General features: G+C 36.3%; 1 protein-coding gene across 1 annotated transcript in view; it reads left to right on the plus strand.

The window, feature by feature from the left end:
* Positions 1-18,904, plus strand: part of LOC139757608 (uncharacterized) — a 53,154-nt gene extending 34,250 nt beyond the window's left edge. The window contains exons 7-8 of the mRNA XM_071678243.1: positions 5,613-5,656; positions 8,105-18,904. Of these exons, the coding sequence (XP_071534344.1) occupies positions 5,613-5,656; positions 8,105-8,939 (879 nt within the window). The 3' untranslated portion in view covers positions 8,940-18,904. The remainder of the gene's footprint in view (positions 1-5,612; positions 5,657-8,104) is intronic.
* Positions 18,905-19,132: the final 228 nt, after the last annotated feature.

Genomic DNA, 19,132 nt, shown 5'->3' on the forward strand with positions numbered 1-19,132 from the left:
AATATCTCTGCAGTTATTAAGCAACTGTGGCCATATTGTACTTGCTTATAAAGCCTTTCATGAACTAAACAAGTGATGTTTTTCTTGTTTCTGTTTTACTTTATCTCTTTATCTGCCCCTTTTTATTTAATAGATTAGTACAGTACTGAGGTTTAAAGATATTTTTTCATATTGTAAATGGATATGAAGTACTTCATGTAATATTTGTTAGTATGCCACAGTTATTATTGGGTTTACAATTTTTTATTATATTCATGCATTTTATGCATAGTTACAAAAGTATTTAAAAAATTGTGGATAACGAAATGTTACTCGGTAAATTCACATTATTTTTATATATCTATTTAATACAGCTGAGGCTAGTGCCTAATATATGCACTGAAACCACATAGCACTTCAAGAGACTAGCCACAAGTATCTTACCTTAACAATCATGAACAAAGTTTACCTGAATCCACATCAGGAAATGTATCACCATGATAAAGGAGCAGTTAAACCATTATCTTGTACAAAATTCATCACTTTACCACAATTAGCAGACCAACTCATGTTGGACCTGTCTTTCCCTCTTGGTTTATAAAGGTGTGGATGTGTTGGAAATGAAATGTTTGAGGACAATATGTGTTGTGAGGCGGTTTGATAGAGTAAGTGATAAATGGGTAAGAGAGGCAAGAAAATATAAAGATGTGGTCGAGAGCTTAGAGGCTGTGCTTGAATTATTTGGACATATCATGAGAATGATTGAGGAGAGGTTGAAAAGAGGATATATGTGTCAGAAGTGGAGGGAACAAGGAGAAGGGGGAGACCAAATAGGAGATGGAAGGATGGAGTGTAAAAGATTTTGGGTGATCAGAGCCTGAACATGGAGGAGGGTGAAAGGCATGCAAGGAACAGTGAATTGGAATGATATGTTCACGGGTAGATGTGCTGTCAGATTAACTGTACAAGGGCATGTGAAGCATTCAGGGGAAACCATGGAAAGGTGTTTGGGTCCTGCTTGTGGATAAGGGGCTGTGGGTTCATTATAATGCTCATGACAGTTAGAGAAAGGAGGTAAGCAATTTTTTTTCTGTTCATGGCATTGCCTCACTAACTTGGGAAATAGTGATCAAGTATTAAGAAAAAGTAGCATAAGTAAGGGATTAATTTTAGATTTTTATGTACTAGTTGCTTGCTTTTTCATCACTTGATTGATGAGTTTGCTCCATTAAGCATATAAGCACATAAGATTAAACTACTCAAATACAGACCAGCTGCAGAGAATGAAAGTTGCATTTTTGCAATTTCATGTGCTATGAGTGATTGGAATGAGTGTGTGCAACTTGTTTGGAGACCCCAGATGTTGAGTGACCTTTGCTTTGTTGCTGCCTTTTTTTTTTTTTCTCGTTTTATTTAGTTGTAGGAGCAAAAACGAACCCCAATAATGGCCATCTCAGATGAGAGGAAAATGGAGAGCATGACAAAATTACAGGAATTAATCTAAGCTCCTCAGATGTTCATAAACATGATTCTTAAAATTGGAAAAGTTATATGAAAAGGTAGGATGAAAGGAAGAGAATTGACGCCACTGTTCAGGGAAAGGACGAGGTTTTGTAATCAGTTCTCATATGGCTACTCTTCAGAGGGAAACTAAGGGAATCAGCAGCCAAGCACATGCCACAGCTCAAGGCCTTAGGGGCTTGGATAATCATGGACCATCACAGCAGACAGAAGGAATGGTGGTAGAATAGTAATAGCAAGAGAGTAAATAAGACAAAAGGCTTTTTATTCTGTTCAGGTTGAGAGAAAAATGAAAGAAGAACCACTGCTGATATGTGAACAGTACTCTACACTAGGGCAAGTAATATCCCAGTAGATATGGAACAGTTGCTGAAGCAGGCACAAACACCATGTTCAAATATTTTGTTTCCAGTTGTTAGTCTAAATTTGTACGTGAAGATTAACTCCAACATACGTGTCTATAGTAAGTCCTTCTTATATAAGGAGGAGACCAATTTTCTTGAGGGATAGTTTTTCTAGGGCCAGATGGTCAGCTGTCTGCAGGAAGTTGGGGTAGCACTTTTTAAGACATGATTAACTGCTAGTTAACCAAGGCAACAAGTTTCTTGATTGGAAGATCATGATTGGTGAGCTTTTGGTAGCTAAATGTTTAAGAGGATGATGAGTTTGTCCCAATTCAGAGTAAGCTGTGGTGAGCTAAACAAGCATAAAAACATCGGAAGATCATATTTGAAAACAGGAATTAGTATTTGCAATAAAGATTATTCATTTAATCATGTATTATATGTTTGTGTAGTCCTTCAAAAGATATACTAAAACATTGGTTAAATTTTCGATAGAACAATGAAGATAGAGAATAATGTAGATATAGTAAAACATAAAGCAAAGAATTGAGGTATAACTTCATAGACCTAAGGTTCTACTTGAAGCACATTACACTGTATGATTTTTTTACTAATTTCATATTTCCTTCTATGTAAGGAGTAGCAAGGACCAAGTACTTTAGAAGGCAAGTTGATCAGTGGTTCCCAGTAGCTTAAACTGCCCTTGTGTATGTGGAATTTTCCTGCAGTCACACTTTCTTTAACAAGCACATCTCACTGTGTTGTTATTGCTACCCAGTTATTTGTGTTTTGATTGGTGAAATGTTTGATAGAAAGAAGTCCAGTTCTCTGACTTCCAGGTATTAAGTTTTTCCAACTTGCTGTCAGGATTTGTGCATATTTGATAACTGCTCACATCAGAAGTCTGGTAGCCACTAGGGGTGCTGCTCTTCAAGCATCTATAATTACTTTTGTTTACAATCTCAGAATCCCCCAGTGTGTTTCTCAGAGGGTGCAGTACCTTTCATTTGACTTTTATAAAAAAGTAAGTCACCCCTTCTCGGTGTCAGCTAATAACGGGGCACCTGTTTGAAAAGTTGATTGGGAAGAAGCAATAAGAAGCAGAACCATGCAATATTAAGTAAAAAAAAAAAAAATCACAAAATGCAGTGAAGAAGCATTCGGCAAAAAATAAACATTATAAAATGCATTGACATTGCATGCTGAAGACTAGACTATGCCAAGAATTTTGACTTCCGAAGACAAATTTAGAGAAGGTTCCACTTGACCTAAAACTGTTGCAAGGCCGTAATAAGAGAAAATTCACAGTCTTTTATGATTATGTATAATACATTCGGCAATGTATCCTATTTAAGTGAGAAAAGATAGTGATTTGTAGGATGACAATGTTTCTAGTGAAAAGAGGTGTGTGAGCAGTACTTTACATGGATGACATGCAATTGTTTGGAACATATACACAACAAAGTGGTTGGAGATCAAGATTAAAGTGCAGAGGTTGAAAAAAGAAGGCAAGTGAAAGTTGAGATAAGTGAGCATCAGTTAACTAAAGGGAGAATAACATGTTTTGGAAGGTTGTGAGGAAAGACAAGGTAACAAATGGAAACATTGATGAATGGATCAAAAGGGGATATGGTAAAAGGTGGTGATGAGGAGGATATGGATTGAGTATCTTTAAGGATTGTTGGATGATAGGTGGCTAGGAAGGCATTTTATGCATATAGTAACAAAAACGTGGAAAAGTATGTTAGGTCTAAATGTTTAGTGTTGCCCTGTTCTCCCAATGTAGCTAATGTAAGACAGGTTCTTAAGAAATAGTGCTTTTGATGTTCCCTTCCAATACAATAAAACTCCCAGTAAGACCTTAATTGGAAGTAGGCCAAATAATCAGAGAATTAGGTGTGTTTATGCTGTCAAATGAAAGGCATGTAAAGATGTATAAATCGGCCAGACAGGTAACTGCCCTATCTAGATGTGTTGATAGAGAATCTGATCATTTGTCAAATCTACAGGAAGCCTACCAACTCTTGAGATGAGAGTTACATTCATTATTTCTCAGCACATGATCCTTCTGTAAAGATGTCTGTAGTTATGTCTGTGTTTTTAAGAGCATTACGGATATGTGATCCCATAGGCCTGGTAGATGAATGCAGTTACATAAGACGTATCTTTAGGCAGTTATATTATCCCAATTATTTTTTTTTTTTTTTTTTTTTTTTTTTTTTTTTTCTTTCCACAACAAGGAACAGAGAAGGGGGCCAGGTGAAGATATTCCCTCAAAGGCCCAGTCCTCTGTTCTTAACGCTACCTCGCTATCGCGGGAAATGGCGAATAGTATGGGAAAAAAAAAAAAAAAAAAAATCTTGAAAGTCCCATTATTTTATACCCCTCTGCTGATTATGCTCACATAACATCATTGAATCTGTCTTAATTGCTACTACTAAGAACTTTAATTTGTCCCAAGGCAATTTTAAAGCCCATCCTAGCATTAACCAAATCATTGAGAGAATTGAAAAACAAAAAAACAAAAATAAGTTGTTCATAACACACCTAGCTTCCCAGGTCAACCCCTGCCACCTGACCCTCCATAACCACTCTCCCTTACAGGGTTACGACCAGACATAGTAGACAGTGCTTGGCCTAGAAAGATTGGTGTTGGATGGGAGGAACCAAGTGTGATGTTGGGATTTAGATAACTTTAAGTACTGGCACCAGATGAAGTGGATTGTCTCCACGAAACATGTTGTGCCACATGTAGAGAAAAATCACATGTTAAATAAAATTGTATGAGGTACTGAAGTGCAATTTTGCCTTTATACCATCATCACAAACAAGTGTGGTCATCATATATATAATCAGGAAACAACAAATATAGATACACCTTCACCTTCCTGCCCTAGAAGCCCCTTCTGTAAGCCAATATCATTAATGAAGTATCCTGGCAGATGGTAACACTGTGAGCAAGATGTCACCTTCAGTGAGTCATTTATCATAAACAGCAGACAAAATTGAGTGCAGCATTAATGAAGTTTTTACCCTAAACGACCTTACTTTGCCTCCTCTTGGAGTACAGCCTTGAAGCAGGAGCCTGATAAAATGGGTCCTAGGATTACATGATTTTGGTAGTAATATATACAAATGTTATAATGGAATAATAATGTATAAAAATATCTTGGAAGTTGGAAGTCCACTAAGGAATTGGGAGTATATCATTTTAAGATAGAAGCATTAATTTTTTAAAGTAGATGCAGTCGATCGTTCATCTTTAGTCACCCATGGAATTCCTATGAGGATGAAATACTGTTAATCTTTTCTCAAGAATGACTACTACTCTTAAGATGTGGCTTAGTCTTTACATCTACTCCCGAAATTTTTTCCTGTGTGACCCATATTTATCTTTTGTCCTTTTATTTTACTTTTATTTCATGTTGTAATCACTGATTTTTTTATTGTTAGTGAACAAAATACTCTTGTCTCATATTAACCCTTGTAGTGTTTACTGGAAAGGACTGTTTCTAATATTTGTAAACTGAACAGATTTCATTGCATCTCTGTTGTTGTGTACCAGTGAATTTTGATGTACATTTTAGTCATAAAAAACAAACATAAGTAGAGCAAACTTGGTTAGTCATTTGTAATATAGAAGCATACCTACTGTATGTAGTTTAAAACTAACTTGAATTTATCATAGTGAATATCTCCAATTCTATTTTGATTTGAAACTGTATTGTATAACATAACTAACACTTGCTTTGTGTGACTCCCTAACAGGATGCCTTTGATGACTTCAGTGATATTAGTGATGGGTTTTCAAGGTATGTTTTCTTTGAGTCTTTTATGACTTAGACAATTAAGGATTTTGTTTTGAATATGTACTAAGTTTTTTTTGTACTTGATCGTTGTTTCCTGCATCACTGAGGTAGCACCAGGAACAGATGATGAAAGGCTGCATCTGCTCACATCCATTCTTTAGGTGTCATGTGTAATACACTGAAAACCACAGCTCCCTATCCACAACCAGGCCACACAGGCCTTTCCATTGTTTACCCTGGATGCTTCATATGCTCTGGTTCAGTCCATTAACAACACTTCAACCCCTGTATACCACATTGTTCCAGTTCACTCTATCCCATGCGCACTTTTCACCCTCCTGCATGTTCAGGCCCAGATCACTCAAGATCTTACTGGATGGGAACAAAGGATGCATGTCAGAGGAGCTGCCTTGAATTTGGTGGAGGTCACCATTGGAATTCTGAGACCATTACTTTTCTTAATCTGTGTGAATGATGTGCCGGAAGGTATGAATGTGTTTGCTGATGATCCAAAGTCACGAGAGAAGTGAAAGGTGAGAAGGATTGCATTAACTTGCAAGGGGACTTTAACAAACTCCTACGTTTGTGTGATAAATGATTGATGAAATTCAACACAAGTGAATATTAAGTAATGAGGATGGGACACAGTGAAAGGAGGCCTCAGAATGAATGTTTTCTAGTGGGAAATTAGTTTCAGTAGAGTTCGTGTGAGAGGGACTTGAGAGTTCACATCATCCCTTAAACTGTTTCCAGAGTCCCACATTATGGGAATAATTAAGGAGACAAACTGTCTAATGGCTGATATCAGGATAGATTTAAAGTATATGGGAAAGAAAATACTAAGCAAGCAGTTGACATTAGACATAAGGCCAAAATTATGCTTCTCAGGTTTGCTCACCTCGCCAAATGAAGCACAGAGTTAATATAGAAGGTCCATAGGAGGGCAGCAAAGATTGTACCAGAATTAAGAGTCTAGTTAAAGGAAAAGGTTAGAAAGCTCAGATTTGCCCACCATGCAAGTGAGAATAGTGAAGGGTGGGTGACTTTATCACAACATTTTCAGTTTTTAAACCAGATTGATAGGGTAAGCATTGGACAGTTCTTCAGAGGCTATAAGGATAGAACAACCAAGGGGCATGACACAAAATTAAGCAAGGAAATTGAAAAAAAAAAAAAAGCCTTAAAGAACTATTTTTATGGTATGTGTGGTGAATGAGTGGAATAAACTAAATGAGGGCATAGTATATGCAGACAGCACACACAAGTTTAAAAGGATGTATGATAGATAATTTTCAGGTGATGAGAATCTACAAGTGTAAAACTTCCCCATACAATACAAATAAGTAGTTAAACACTTGTTCTTATGAGGCTTGGCTTACTCATGTTTAAGATAAAGTTCCTGAATTTCAAACATCTAAGTACTGTCTCACCTACATAATTGGCTTTACCTTATTCACCTTATTACTAATTTAGATTAAGCTTTATCTTTTTCACTTTATTGCTACTTTGAAGTATGCTATTTCATAAATGCTTGCCCAGATCTCTGCCTAGATTTAGTGTGAATATAGTTGTTTCTGCAGCATCTCTAAAGATGAAGCTGGTCCCCAAACTGTTTCCAGTACAACATATAGCTGAGAATGAAAGTTTAACCCTTTGATGTAGCATGAATGCACGTTATGAATATTTACTTGTAAGATATGAAAACTTACCAGTAGAACTGTTCTTACCTTTATCACATTGTTTTTCATTACTGGAAACATTTTTTGGAAGGCAAACCACCAAGTTTGCTGTTAAACTGTAATGCTGCATTCTCATATCAGAGTTGAAAATTTTTGTACTCTTCCATATTTCCCTCAATTTAATAATTAATTTTGCTAACCCAGACTCTTGTTTTGCAAACATTCATATTCACAGCCTCATTATTTTTGAGGTTCAAAGTGATGATCACATATTCATCCATTGATGAATTTAATTCACATACTGTTTTGTAGTCCATATGGGTACTGTGCTCCTGCCTTACAAATAGATGCATCATTATGAGATTTGAAAGTAAATTCTCTCATAGCTACTATTTCATTATTAGATAATGTATGTAGAATAGTTAAAGCTTGAGGAAGGTTCATTTGATTTATTGTGATTTGTATATGGAATGTATTCTGATGAGTGATATACCTTCTTTCCTTGAAAAAAGAGTGTTTTTTATAGTATTATATGATTTAGCTTTAGGACATGTTTCTTGGTCATAATGTTTTATGGCATTTTATTTTTATGATTTGAGATAAAAACAGTTTGTAATGGTGACTGTTGTCAGTAAGGTTTGTATTCACTTTGCAAAGTAACTATGAGGCAAGATTTATGCATCTACAGCATTGTTGTACAAAATTTAACAAGGCGCAGATATTAAACTATTTATGATTTTATGCACCACAGTTAAAATTCATTTTGTTGCAGGTTGGCTTTAAGGCGCGAACATCATCCTCAACGTCTGCCTGGGACATCCCCAATGGGTTGGGGCGACATCGATCTTGCAGCATTCACGGATCACCCTCCAGCTTCTCCGACCGGGAGTGGCTCCTGGCCGTCAGCTAGTTCCCCTTCTCCCAGTTCTCCAACAGCCAGCTCACCAACAAATCCATGGTCATTGGGTCAGTCTCCTCCAGATGTATGGGAAGAATATTCTAAATCACCAAACATGGCCTTCTTGCACTCCTGCCAATCGCCTCCATTGCAGTCAGTGATTTCAAGCTTTTCACAGCCTTCAACAAGATTAAAGAATGATTCATTTACTCCATCTCAGAAAGTGAAGGACCCGTTTATTCCTTGTGTGATAGTAAAAGATTCTCTAGTTCAAAGTGAGACAGTCAAAGACCAGTTTGCTCCAGGTGAGACAATGAAATACCATACTGTAGAATCTGAAACAGCAAAAGACCCATTTAAACCATGTGAGACAGTGAAAGACCCTTTTTTATCATGCAAGACAACAAACGACCCATTTGTATCATGTGGGACATTGAAAGATCCATTTGTTCCATCCAAGACTGTAAAAGATCCATTTTTTCCAACAGAGATAGAGAAAGATTCATTCACCTCAGACCATAATTCAAGAGACTTATTCGCTCATGCACACTTTACACATGACCCATTATCTCCCACTCAGCCAGAAAAATCTAGAGATACTCTTAGTTCCTCCTCCCCAGCTTGTGTCTGTGGTTGTGGTTCTGGTCAACCAGCATGGAGTGGTGATTTGTTAGATGGAAGAAAAGGTAACAATGTTATATATTTTTAAGTTTTATATAAATTTCCATTTGTATCATGTTTTAAATTATAATTTCTCATAGAGCTGCCACATTATTAAAGATTACTGTTAAGGTTCTTGATGCTATTTTAAAGAAAGAACCTAAGTTGCTTTTTTTACTTGCATATGTACCAAGTGATTTTATTGGCAAGTGCTCTGAAATATGCAAATAATGAAACGAGTAGATTTTTTAATAATGAGGCCTTATAAGCAAGATTAGCACCCTTGCATGAAAGATAATTTTTGTTTTAAATGATTAGTCAATTTTTGCAGTTTATTTAAAGTCTTTGCAGAATTTACTCTATATTCTTTAGTTAAAGCTGATAGTGATAGCTGTAAATGTGCATAAAATACTTTCTCATCTAGCAGAATGGCCCATACAGTCTCCTCAACATATGTGTCTTTTCTTGAATAACTTTGAACAATATTTTCAGCTGACATCTACCAAACAAAGCTTTTTTATGCCATCCTTTCTGACCCTTTTCCTTCATACTTTACATTTTTCATTAGGTCTGTTTACTGTATCATCCCAAATGCACTTGCATTCATCTTTTTGCATATGCCCAGACCAGCTCAGAATTCCATCATTCCAATGCTCCGACTTGTTGGGGATGGAATTACATGCTATGCGAGTTGAAATATGATTCAAGGAAATTTTGTTAACTCTATTCCCATCTACATATGAAAGGTCGGAAGCATAGATAATTTTTTAAGGCAGTTCCAGACACACGAGCACTGCTTTTGGTAGAGATGAGCTACTTCCGTATGGCTCCTCTCTTTTAACTGCCTCTTTACAACTTGGAGTACAGAGGACATGGTGCCATATCTGCAAGGGACAATGGGAATCTTTAGGTACACACACACACACATACATACACAGTGTTCATCACTATTACGATATGGCTAAAGTAGGGACTGTAAGATAGTATATCATGTCCCAGTAGATTCTGTTATGTTTGGTAAGGCACATTGATAGATTGCAGGGTTTTTTCTTTTTATAAACATCATGAAATGTCATAGAAAGAAGAAGGGTAGAGGCTATCCATTTTGGGTAGCCATTGAGGATGGAACACAGTTGTTGTAAAAGCTATTTTTAAGAGATGCATAAAATTGATTTTGTATGGGTGAATTGACTTAATGTATATTGAACAGAATGCACATAATAGGTTGTCAGTATTAACCAATATTAATCTATACATCTGTTCTTCACTGCCATATTTATTATACATTAGTAATACTTAGCAGATGTAATAACTTGTGGTAGCATCAAAAGTATGACATAACAAGATCAGTGGTAAAATAATTTCAGTGATAAAAGAAACGCATTTTTTGGTAAAGTGAAAGTTATGGATTTTTTAGAGACAATTCTGTAATTTCTAGCTGTCTCTTTGCTAACTCTATTTTTCTCTTTAATACTTTTTCTTAGTAAACATTGATTTTCAATAACTTAAAAAAGTTTTAAGAAAATTGAAACACCATAATTTTACAAGAAATGCCAATTGGATGTCACTCTTTGTGATACAATTGCTTTAACTCATCAGTGTAAGTAGCCTTGTTGGAATAAAGCAATAATTTCTAAGTAACTTGAAATGGCAATCTGAGATTTGAATTCGCCAATCGTACGTATATTCCAGTTACCTAGTCTGAAAAATTTTTCCCCTAAGTTGTACTCCTGGACTGAAAAAAATAGTTCCCTTATTTTATCATTTGCTATTGCATGTTGCTTCTTGCTTGCATATGGAGAAAAAATTATTTAGCATTTTATATTAAAATGCCATAGAAATTTTCAGATTTGACATAAGTAATGTGCAGTGCATGGGCTTAGGAAAGAGTTGTAGTGCAATAGATACATGAGAATGTATTCATGAAGTGAAGGGAATGATATTCTAAAAGGAGTTTTGTGGCTGAATTATCAGAAATTAATATCCAAAGAATGCTTCAGTCTTGGACAAAAAGGTATTTGTTAACAAATTTAATACATTACTTGTGCAATTGTTATAAAGTGAGCAGTGAATGATTGAGTGAATGTAGTAGAGGACATTTCTAGAAGGCTAGGGCCTTTCATTATTAATGTTTGTTGAATCTTGACTGAAGATAGTCATTACTGGTGTACAAAGTGGCAAATTATATATGGGTGGTGTTATGACGGTCATCCCAGGGCTGCAGGTGGTCATGGCAAAAGAAACATGCCTTTCATCCGATCAACGATGCATGTTTTTAGTGTGGAAATGTTAAAACCTAGTACAAATGTTTAGGTACTTCCATAATGTGGTAAATGATGCCAACCCATTTGGTATGGTGGTTTTGGCCTGAGAATTTTGGATTCCTTTTATACTTGAAGTATTAGTTAGAATATAAGATTTTATTCAATATTGTAAATACAACTGAATTTAATATACAAAGAATAATAGCAATGATATATTAATATTACCGGACACAAATACACAGAACATCATACGTACATATACACATTAGAATATGCACATGCCAACATAAAACATGCACAATTGAACTGACTGGAAGCTTAGATTGTTGAAACCTTATTATCTTATATTTAGGAATTAGCTATGTGCTGATATGTGCGAATGATTATATGCAAAATAATGTAATATATTTGAATTTCCTTAAATCTGTATATCACAGATCCAGGTAAATTTGTAATGTTTTAAAGTAACGTACTTAGTATGGTATAGTATGCTAAGTTCTTTTCCTAACAAAATGTGAAGTAGACATCTTGTCTCGGATATTACTGAAAAAATGGTTATCTCCAACAGTGCTGAAATAGATTCATAAGTATTATTGCACATTAAATATTTATTGAGGCTTATATGGAAAAAGAGGGAAGTTTGCAACTAAATCAGAGCTGACAACTTAAAGGGCAATATTACAAATGCAACCTGAAAGATGCAACTCTGTGTTGTAAGTAAATATTGAATTTAAGGTACTGCTTGTCAGTTCTTGAAATAGTTTGAACAAAGTTTATTAGTAGCATGAAAAGATTTTAAAAACTAAATGCTGTTCATTTTTTAACCAATTTTATGAAAGCAAGGAAATAAGTAAGAAATACCTTGAGACGGGATGTACAATGTATAATTCTTGATATTTATATTTATCTGTAAACAACTCTAATCAGTTTCTTTGTAGAAGTAGCAATTGTCTAATCAAGTTTATAAGGTATTTAGCTTATGAGAATTAAGCAATTTTCTCTCATGTAATATCTCGTGTTTTTGAGAATCCATTGCTGTGATATGTTTGCTCAGTGCTACAGATTTCAGTGTTGAGTATATTGGCTTAAAAGCAGTTTAGCTTTAGAATTTAATGTATAAGTATGTTATTCACCTTGATAGTTGTTTTAGGGTTTATTTTTTATGGTTATGGTATACAAAATACATTTGCTAAAATCTATTCAATGTCACTGCATTATCACTGTTTTAGATATTACACAATATTTTAAAAATTTTTCATATGTTGTCACTTGCACAGTAAGTTTACAGAAAAAAAAAGTGCTGAGCTTTAAGATTTTAGCCTACACTCATAATTGTACAGTCAGCTCATATATCTATTAGTTTTGAAGCAGCTACAAAGTCTTAGGTTAGGGTGGATGTGCCTTTTTCTGATCTGCTAAGTTTTAAGCTGGATTTTTTCTTTATTCAAAGATGAATTTAATGGATAGTGTAGTACTAAGGTATTATTTGTACTATCCAGTCTTCTTTCACTGAATTTGAAATTTGTTTTGCCGCTATCATCTCATGTCTAGTTTAAACTGGCGTTGTTCTGAATTGCCAGAACATATTTTAGATGCCCTTATTATTTGCTTTAGTTTGGAAAATTAATTCTGGGGGCTTAAAGATTAAGGATTTTACTCCAGCCATACAATTCAGGAAATGGCGAGCCTTTGGATTTTGAAAACTCGGAACATCAAAATTGATGTATGTATATTATTCATTTATAATTGCCTAAGTACCAATTTTTGTGAAACAGAGCTGGTGTAAAGAACTTTTCTAATGGCTCTCGCAAGCCAAGGCTGCACTACTATTAGTAGCAGGGAAATGTAGACTCCTTTTTCATAGAAATGTCTTTGATAGACTGTAATCATGATGATACAGCCTTGCCAAAGATTACTTTTGGTGCAACCTCTTGCTGGTGAATCCCAATAATGCCTGAATATATATATATATATATATATATATATATATATATATATATATATATATATTTTTTTTTTTTTTTTTTTTTTTTTTATACTTTGTCGCTGTCTCCCGCGTTTGCGAGGTAGCGCAAGGAAACAGACGAAAGAAATGGCCCAACCCCCCCCATACACATGTACATACACACGTCCACACACGCAAATATACATACCTACACAGCTTTCCATGGTTTACCCCAGACGCTTCACATGCCTTGATTCAATCCACTGACAGCACGTCAACCCCTGTATACCACATGACTCCAATTCACTCTATTCCTTGCCCTCCTTTCACCCTCCTGCATGTTCAGGCCCCGATCACACAAAATCTTTTTCACTCCATCTTTCCACCTCCAATTTGGTCTCCCTCTTCTCCTCGTTCCCTCCACCTCCGACACATATATCCTCTTGGTCAATCTCTCCTCACTCATTCTCTCCATGTGCCCAAACCATTTCAAAACACCCTCTTCTGCTCTCTCAACCACGCTCTTTTTATTTCCACACATCTCTCTTACCCTTACGTTACTTACTCGATCAAACCACCTCACACCACACATTGTCCTCAAACATCTCATTTCCAGCACATCCATCCTCCTGCGCACAACTCTATCCATAGCCCACGCCTCGCAACCATACAACATTGTTGGAACCACTATTCCCTCAAACATACCCATTTTCGCTTTCCGAGATAATGTTCTCGACTTCCACACATTTTTCAAGGCTCCCAAAATTTTCGCCCCCTCCCCCACCCTATGATCCACTTCCGCTTCCATGGTTCCATCCGCTGACAGATCCACTCCCAGATATCTAAAACACTTCACTTCCTCCAGTTTTTCTCCATTCAAACTCACCTCCCAATTGACTTGACCCTCACCCTTACTGTACCTAATAACCTTGCTCTTATTCACATTTACTCTCAACTTTCTTCTTCCACACACTTTACCAAACTCAGTCACCAGCTTCTGCAGTTTCTCACATGAATCAGCCACCAGCGCTGTATCATCAGCAAACAACAACTGACTCACTTTTTTTTTTTTTTATACAGAGGAACAGAGAATTGGGCCAGGTGAGGGTATTCCCTCAAAGGCCCAGGCCTCTGTTCTTAACGCTACCTCGCTAATGCGGGAAATGGCGAATAGTTTGAAAGAAAGAAAAGATATATATATATATATATATATATATATATATATATATATATATATATATATATATATATATATATATATATATGGGAGCGGGTGGCTGGAAATCCTCCCCTCTTGTTTTTTTTCTTTTTTTTAATTTTCCAAAAGAAGGAACAGAGAAGGGGGCCAGGTGAAGATATTCCCTCAAAGGCCCAGTCCTCTGTTCTTAACGCAACCTCGCTAATGCGGGAAAGGGCGAATAGTATGAAAGAAAGAAAATATATATATATATTTTTTTTTTTTTTTTTCATACTATTCGCTATTTCCCGCGATAGCGAGGTAGCGTTAAGAACAGAGGACTGGGCCTTTGAGGGAATATTCTCACCTGGACCTCTTCTCTGTTCCTTCTTTTGGGGGAAAAAAAAAAAAAAAAAAAAAAAAAAAAAAACGAGAGGGGAGGATTTCCAGCCCCCCGCTCCCTTCCCTTTTAGTCGCCTTCTACGACACGCAGGGAATACGTGGGAAGTATTCTTTCTCCCCTATCCCCAGGGAATATATATATATATATATATATATATATATATATATATATATATATATATATATATATATATATATGTATACACTGAGATGTATAGGTATGTATATGTGCATGTGTGGACGTGTGTATATACATGTGTATGTGGGTGGGTTGGGCCATTCTTTCGTGTGTTTCCTTGCGCTACCTCGCTAACGCGGGAGACAGCGATAAATTATAAAAATAAATATAAAAAAATATATATATCATATTCACCCTTGGACCTCTTCCTATAAGCTCTTAGAGCCCAAGGCTATTGTATTTCCAGTATCAGGGAAATGTAAACTCCGTTGGATAATGAAGTTCTTTGACAAGATTGTACTTAAGGTGATACAGCCTTGTCACAGGTTACTTTTCACTTGCAGTTTAACCTCATGCAGGCAGAGCCTGGTAATACCTATAGATATATATTTTTTTCATTTCATACTCACCATTTCCTGCATTAAGAAGGTTGCACCAGGAACAGACAAAGAAGGGCCACATTCACTCTTTCATTCTCTGTCATTTAATGCAGAGAAACCACAGCCCACTTTCCCAGATTAGGTTCTGTGTGGTTTTCCCCTGCTGCTTTACATACCCTGGTTCAGTTCACTGACAGCATGCTGCCCATTTCCCTTTATCCTTTCCATGCTTTTCATGTTCCTGCATGTTTAAGTCCCAAACACTTGAATCTTTTAGACTCCATCCTTCCATCTCCAATTTGGTGTTCCCTTTCTTGTCCCCTTCACATCCAACTTGTATATCCTCAGTGTCAACTACTCTTTACTTACTCTTTCCATGTTTCCATCCCATTTTAGCACACTCTTTAACTCCCTGTCACACTCGTCATCAATACTACACTGATCTCTTAACCTGTTATTACTTATTAATTGAACCCTCCTATCACCACAGACTATTCTCAAACATTCCATATTCAACACAACCACACTCCTAAAATACATTCCCATCTATAGCCCATGCCTTGCATCCATCCAATGTCACTGGGACTACTCTACCTTCAAACATACCCATTTTTGCCTTCCCAGATAATGATACCTCTTTCCACTCATTCCACAAAGTTCGCACAACCTTTGTCCCCTCACCGACCCTATGACTCTTCCACTCCCATTGTTTCATTCACTGCTATGTACACTCCCACGTATCTAAGACACCTCACTTCCTCCAAGTTTTCTTCTGTTAGACTCGCACCTCAATCAATCTCTCTATCTCTACTGCAAAACCTAATAACATTGCTTTCATTCACATTACTTTCAACCCTCCATTCACACACTCCAGAACTCAGACACCAGCTTCTGCAGTTTCTCACTCGAATCTGTCGCCAGGACCATGTCATCTGAAAAAAAAAAAAAAAAGAAAAAAAAAAAAACTTGCACCCCATTTATCAACAAATTAAACAGCCATTGTGGCATCAACCCTTTCCCCCACCATGCTGCAGACCAGCCTTTACCTAGAACCATTCACACACCTTACTCTCTTGATAAAAATTCTTCACTGATTCTTATACCCTTCCTCCCACACTATATATTTGATAACTCATGCAAAGCATCACTATCGACCCTGTTGTATGCTTTCTTCAGATTCATAAATGTCACAAACAAATCCTCATTTTCTCCAGTATTTCTCACAGTAATCTTCACAAAGACCTGATCCACACATCCTTCACCACTTCTGAAACCACATTGTTCCACAGTCTGAAGTTCAGTGCATGCTACCACTTTGTCAGCAGTCTTCCATACAACTTATCAGGTACACCACAACAAACTTCTGCCTTTGTAATTTGAACACTCATGTTTGACCCCCCTTGCTTATGTACAATGGGACTGGACATGAATTTTGCCAGTCCTCAGGTGCCTCACGATAATCTATATACAATGAAAATCCTAAATGACCAATCAACAACAGTTGCCTCCATTCTCAAGAAATTCAGCTGCAGTATCATCCACTCAGCTGCCTTTCATATTTCATATAATGCAAGAATTTCACCACTACTACTCTCTTTACCAAACCATTTGCCATGACTTCTTCACTTTGCATACCCAACTAAACATTCTACATCTACCACCATGTCCCACTCCAAAGGAGTTCATATTCTGTGCTTATCATCTGGAAACAGATCCTGAGTAACACCAGGATTCAAATAGAAACTGGTCCTTGGGTGCATTACACATGACAGGTAGAGAATATATGTGAGTGGATGTGGCCTTTCTTCATATGTTTCCTGGCACTACCTTGCTGTCATGCAATGGCAGTGCTGTTCCCTGTGGGGTGGGATGGCTCCAGGAATGGATAAAGGCGAGCAAGTATGAATATGTACGTGTGTATATCTGTATTTTTTTTCGTACACATTCGCCATTTCTTGCATTAGCTGAAAAAAAACACGTGGAAAAGGTAACACAGGATCCTGAGTGCTTTCGTGTATTAACACATTTTCAAGGATAGTTACACAATTCTGTAACCGTCCTCTGAAGATGTGTTAATACTCAAAAGTGCGTAGGGTCTTGATTTCTTTACCATGTGGTTTTTTCAGCATTTATGAATCACGTCTTGTTATTTGTGCATACAAATATGTACATGTACTACATGTATGTGCGTATATACGTGTATGAGAATGGATGAGTCTATCATGTCTGTTTCTTGGTGCTACCTCACTAACGTAGGAAACTACAATCAAGTATAATATGATAATGAAATTTATACATTGGTGGTATTACTGAACTCCACCTGCATGACTGTGTAAGGTTTAGAGTGCAAGTGTAAAGTAAAAATGTGACATTTAGCAAGGCACTATCGTTCATTGTAAGTATAGTTTTGTCAAAGAACTTTTCAGTCCAAAGGAGAATTTATCATTTCCCTACTGCTGGATGAAGTGCAGCTGTAGGAGTTCCTGAAAAGAGGTGCTGGGTAATGAAACAGGACCCTTTCTTAAAAAGGGGTCATAGGGCAATTATGAATAAATTAGTAATTCATCCCAATGATTGACTCTGTTTTTTAATTCATTGAAACGGGTTATGTAAGAAATAAATTACTTATAGAAATGATTGAGGCACTTATAGAATACCTCCATACTTTAATTTTTGGGTACTTCCCTCTCCTTTAAAGTTAATCGGCATGATTAATATGAATTGAATAAAAACTAGATATTGGTATTGACTCTTGTAGCTGTGTGTAAAGACTATTTTGCAAGTTAAAATTTAGCATCACATTTATATCCTGAAAAAAATTAATGTATCTCATGCTTTGTTTTACATAAGAACTTTAATGCAAGGACTTTATATATAATGTAGTATTCAGTGTTCCTAAGTACTGCAGTGTAAGTAACCTGCATTATTCTTGTCTGCCTCCTGTGTTCATGAACCCCTTCAGATAAACATGTAGCTGATGATGTATTGGAAAAAATTTATAGAAGTAAGTTGAAAGATACATGATAAGCAGACTGTATGTTGTGAATGTTCTCAAAGTGTTCTATATTAATGTTGCAAGACTAAGCACTGTGAAATGGTGCTGCCAAACCTGTACTCTGTACCTGAGCTGAGAGATTGCACTATTTCTGGAGGCTGTGGCCCTGAGGTTGAGAAAGACTAGACTGCAGTACCATGGGGACCATTGTTGGATCAGTGTGGTGTTGGTAAAGTCTGGTCACAGTAAGATTTTACCCAGTGCTGCTATGCAGTTATGTGATAGTTCATGATGGTGATGCTTTATTTCAGAAACTGATATCTAATTTGATCATGTGCAGGTGTTTTAACAGAACTTGGTGATGGTGTCGGGTTATGTTTGTTTTGTGGTCTGAAATCATAGGTAGAAATTTAAAGATGAAAAAGCATCTAAAATGTTTTGGATGCATCCCTCATTAGTTTAATGTAAAAAATTTTCAATAATATTTTCATGTGTATGGTTGGTTTCATTTATTCACACCATGTATATGTCTTCAAATTTTTCAGCATTTGTCAGACTGGCTGTGTACACAAGCCTTGAATTCAAACAATTGGTTCTTTGTTACAAGACAGTATTCATAAAATTGTAGATTTGTCAGTCATGACTATATTACAATTAAAATGTTTAAAGGCAATATTCATTTTACTTAACAACCAGGTGCTACTCTGCACAATTCTATTTGCAGTTAAAAGCATAACCAAATCTGTGGTGTTTAGTGAAATACTGGCTTTGATGACAAAATCAATTTGAGCGAAACCATTATAAAGGTTTATAAGGTTTCACATAATTGTAATTAATCCTTTGTTGGATAAGGAGAGGAAGTTCTATACTTGTAGGATCCTACATCTGTATCTCTACCATC

The sequence above is a fragment of the Panulirus ornatus genome, chromosome 27 (assembly GCF_036320965.1).
Source record: "Panulirus ornatus isolate Po-2019 chromosome 27, ASM3632096v1, whole genome shotgun sequence".
NCBI lineage: Eukaryota > Metazoa > Arthropoda > Malacostraca > Decapoda > Palinuridae > Panulirus > Panulirus ornatus.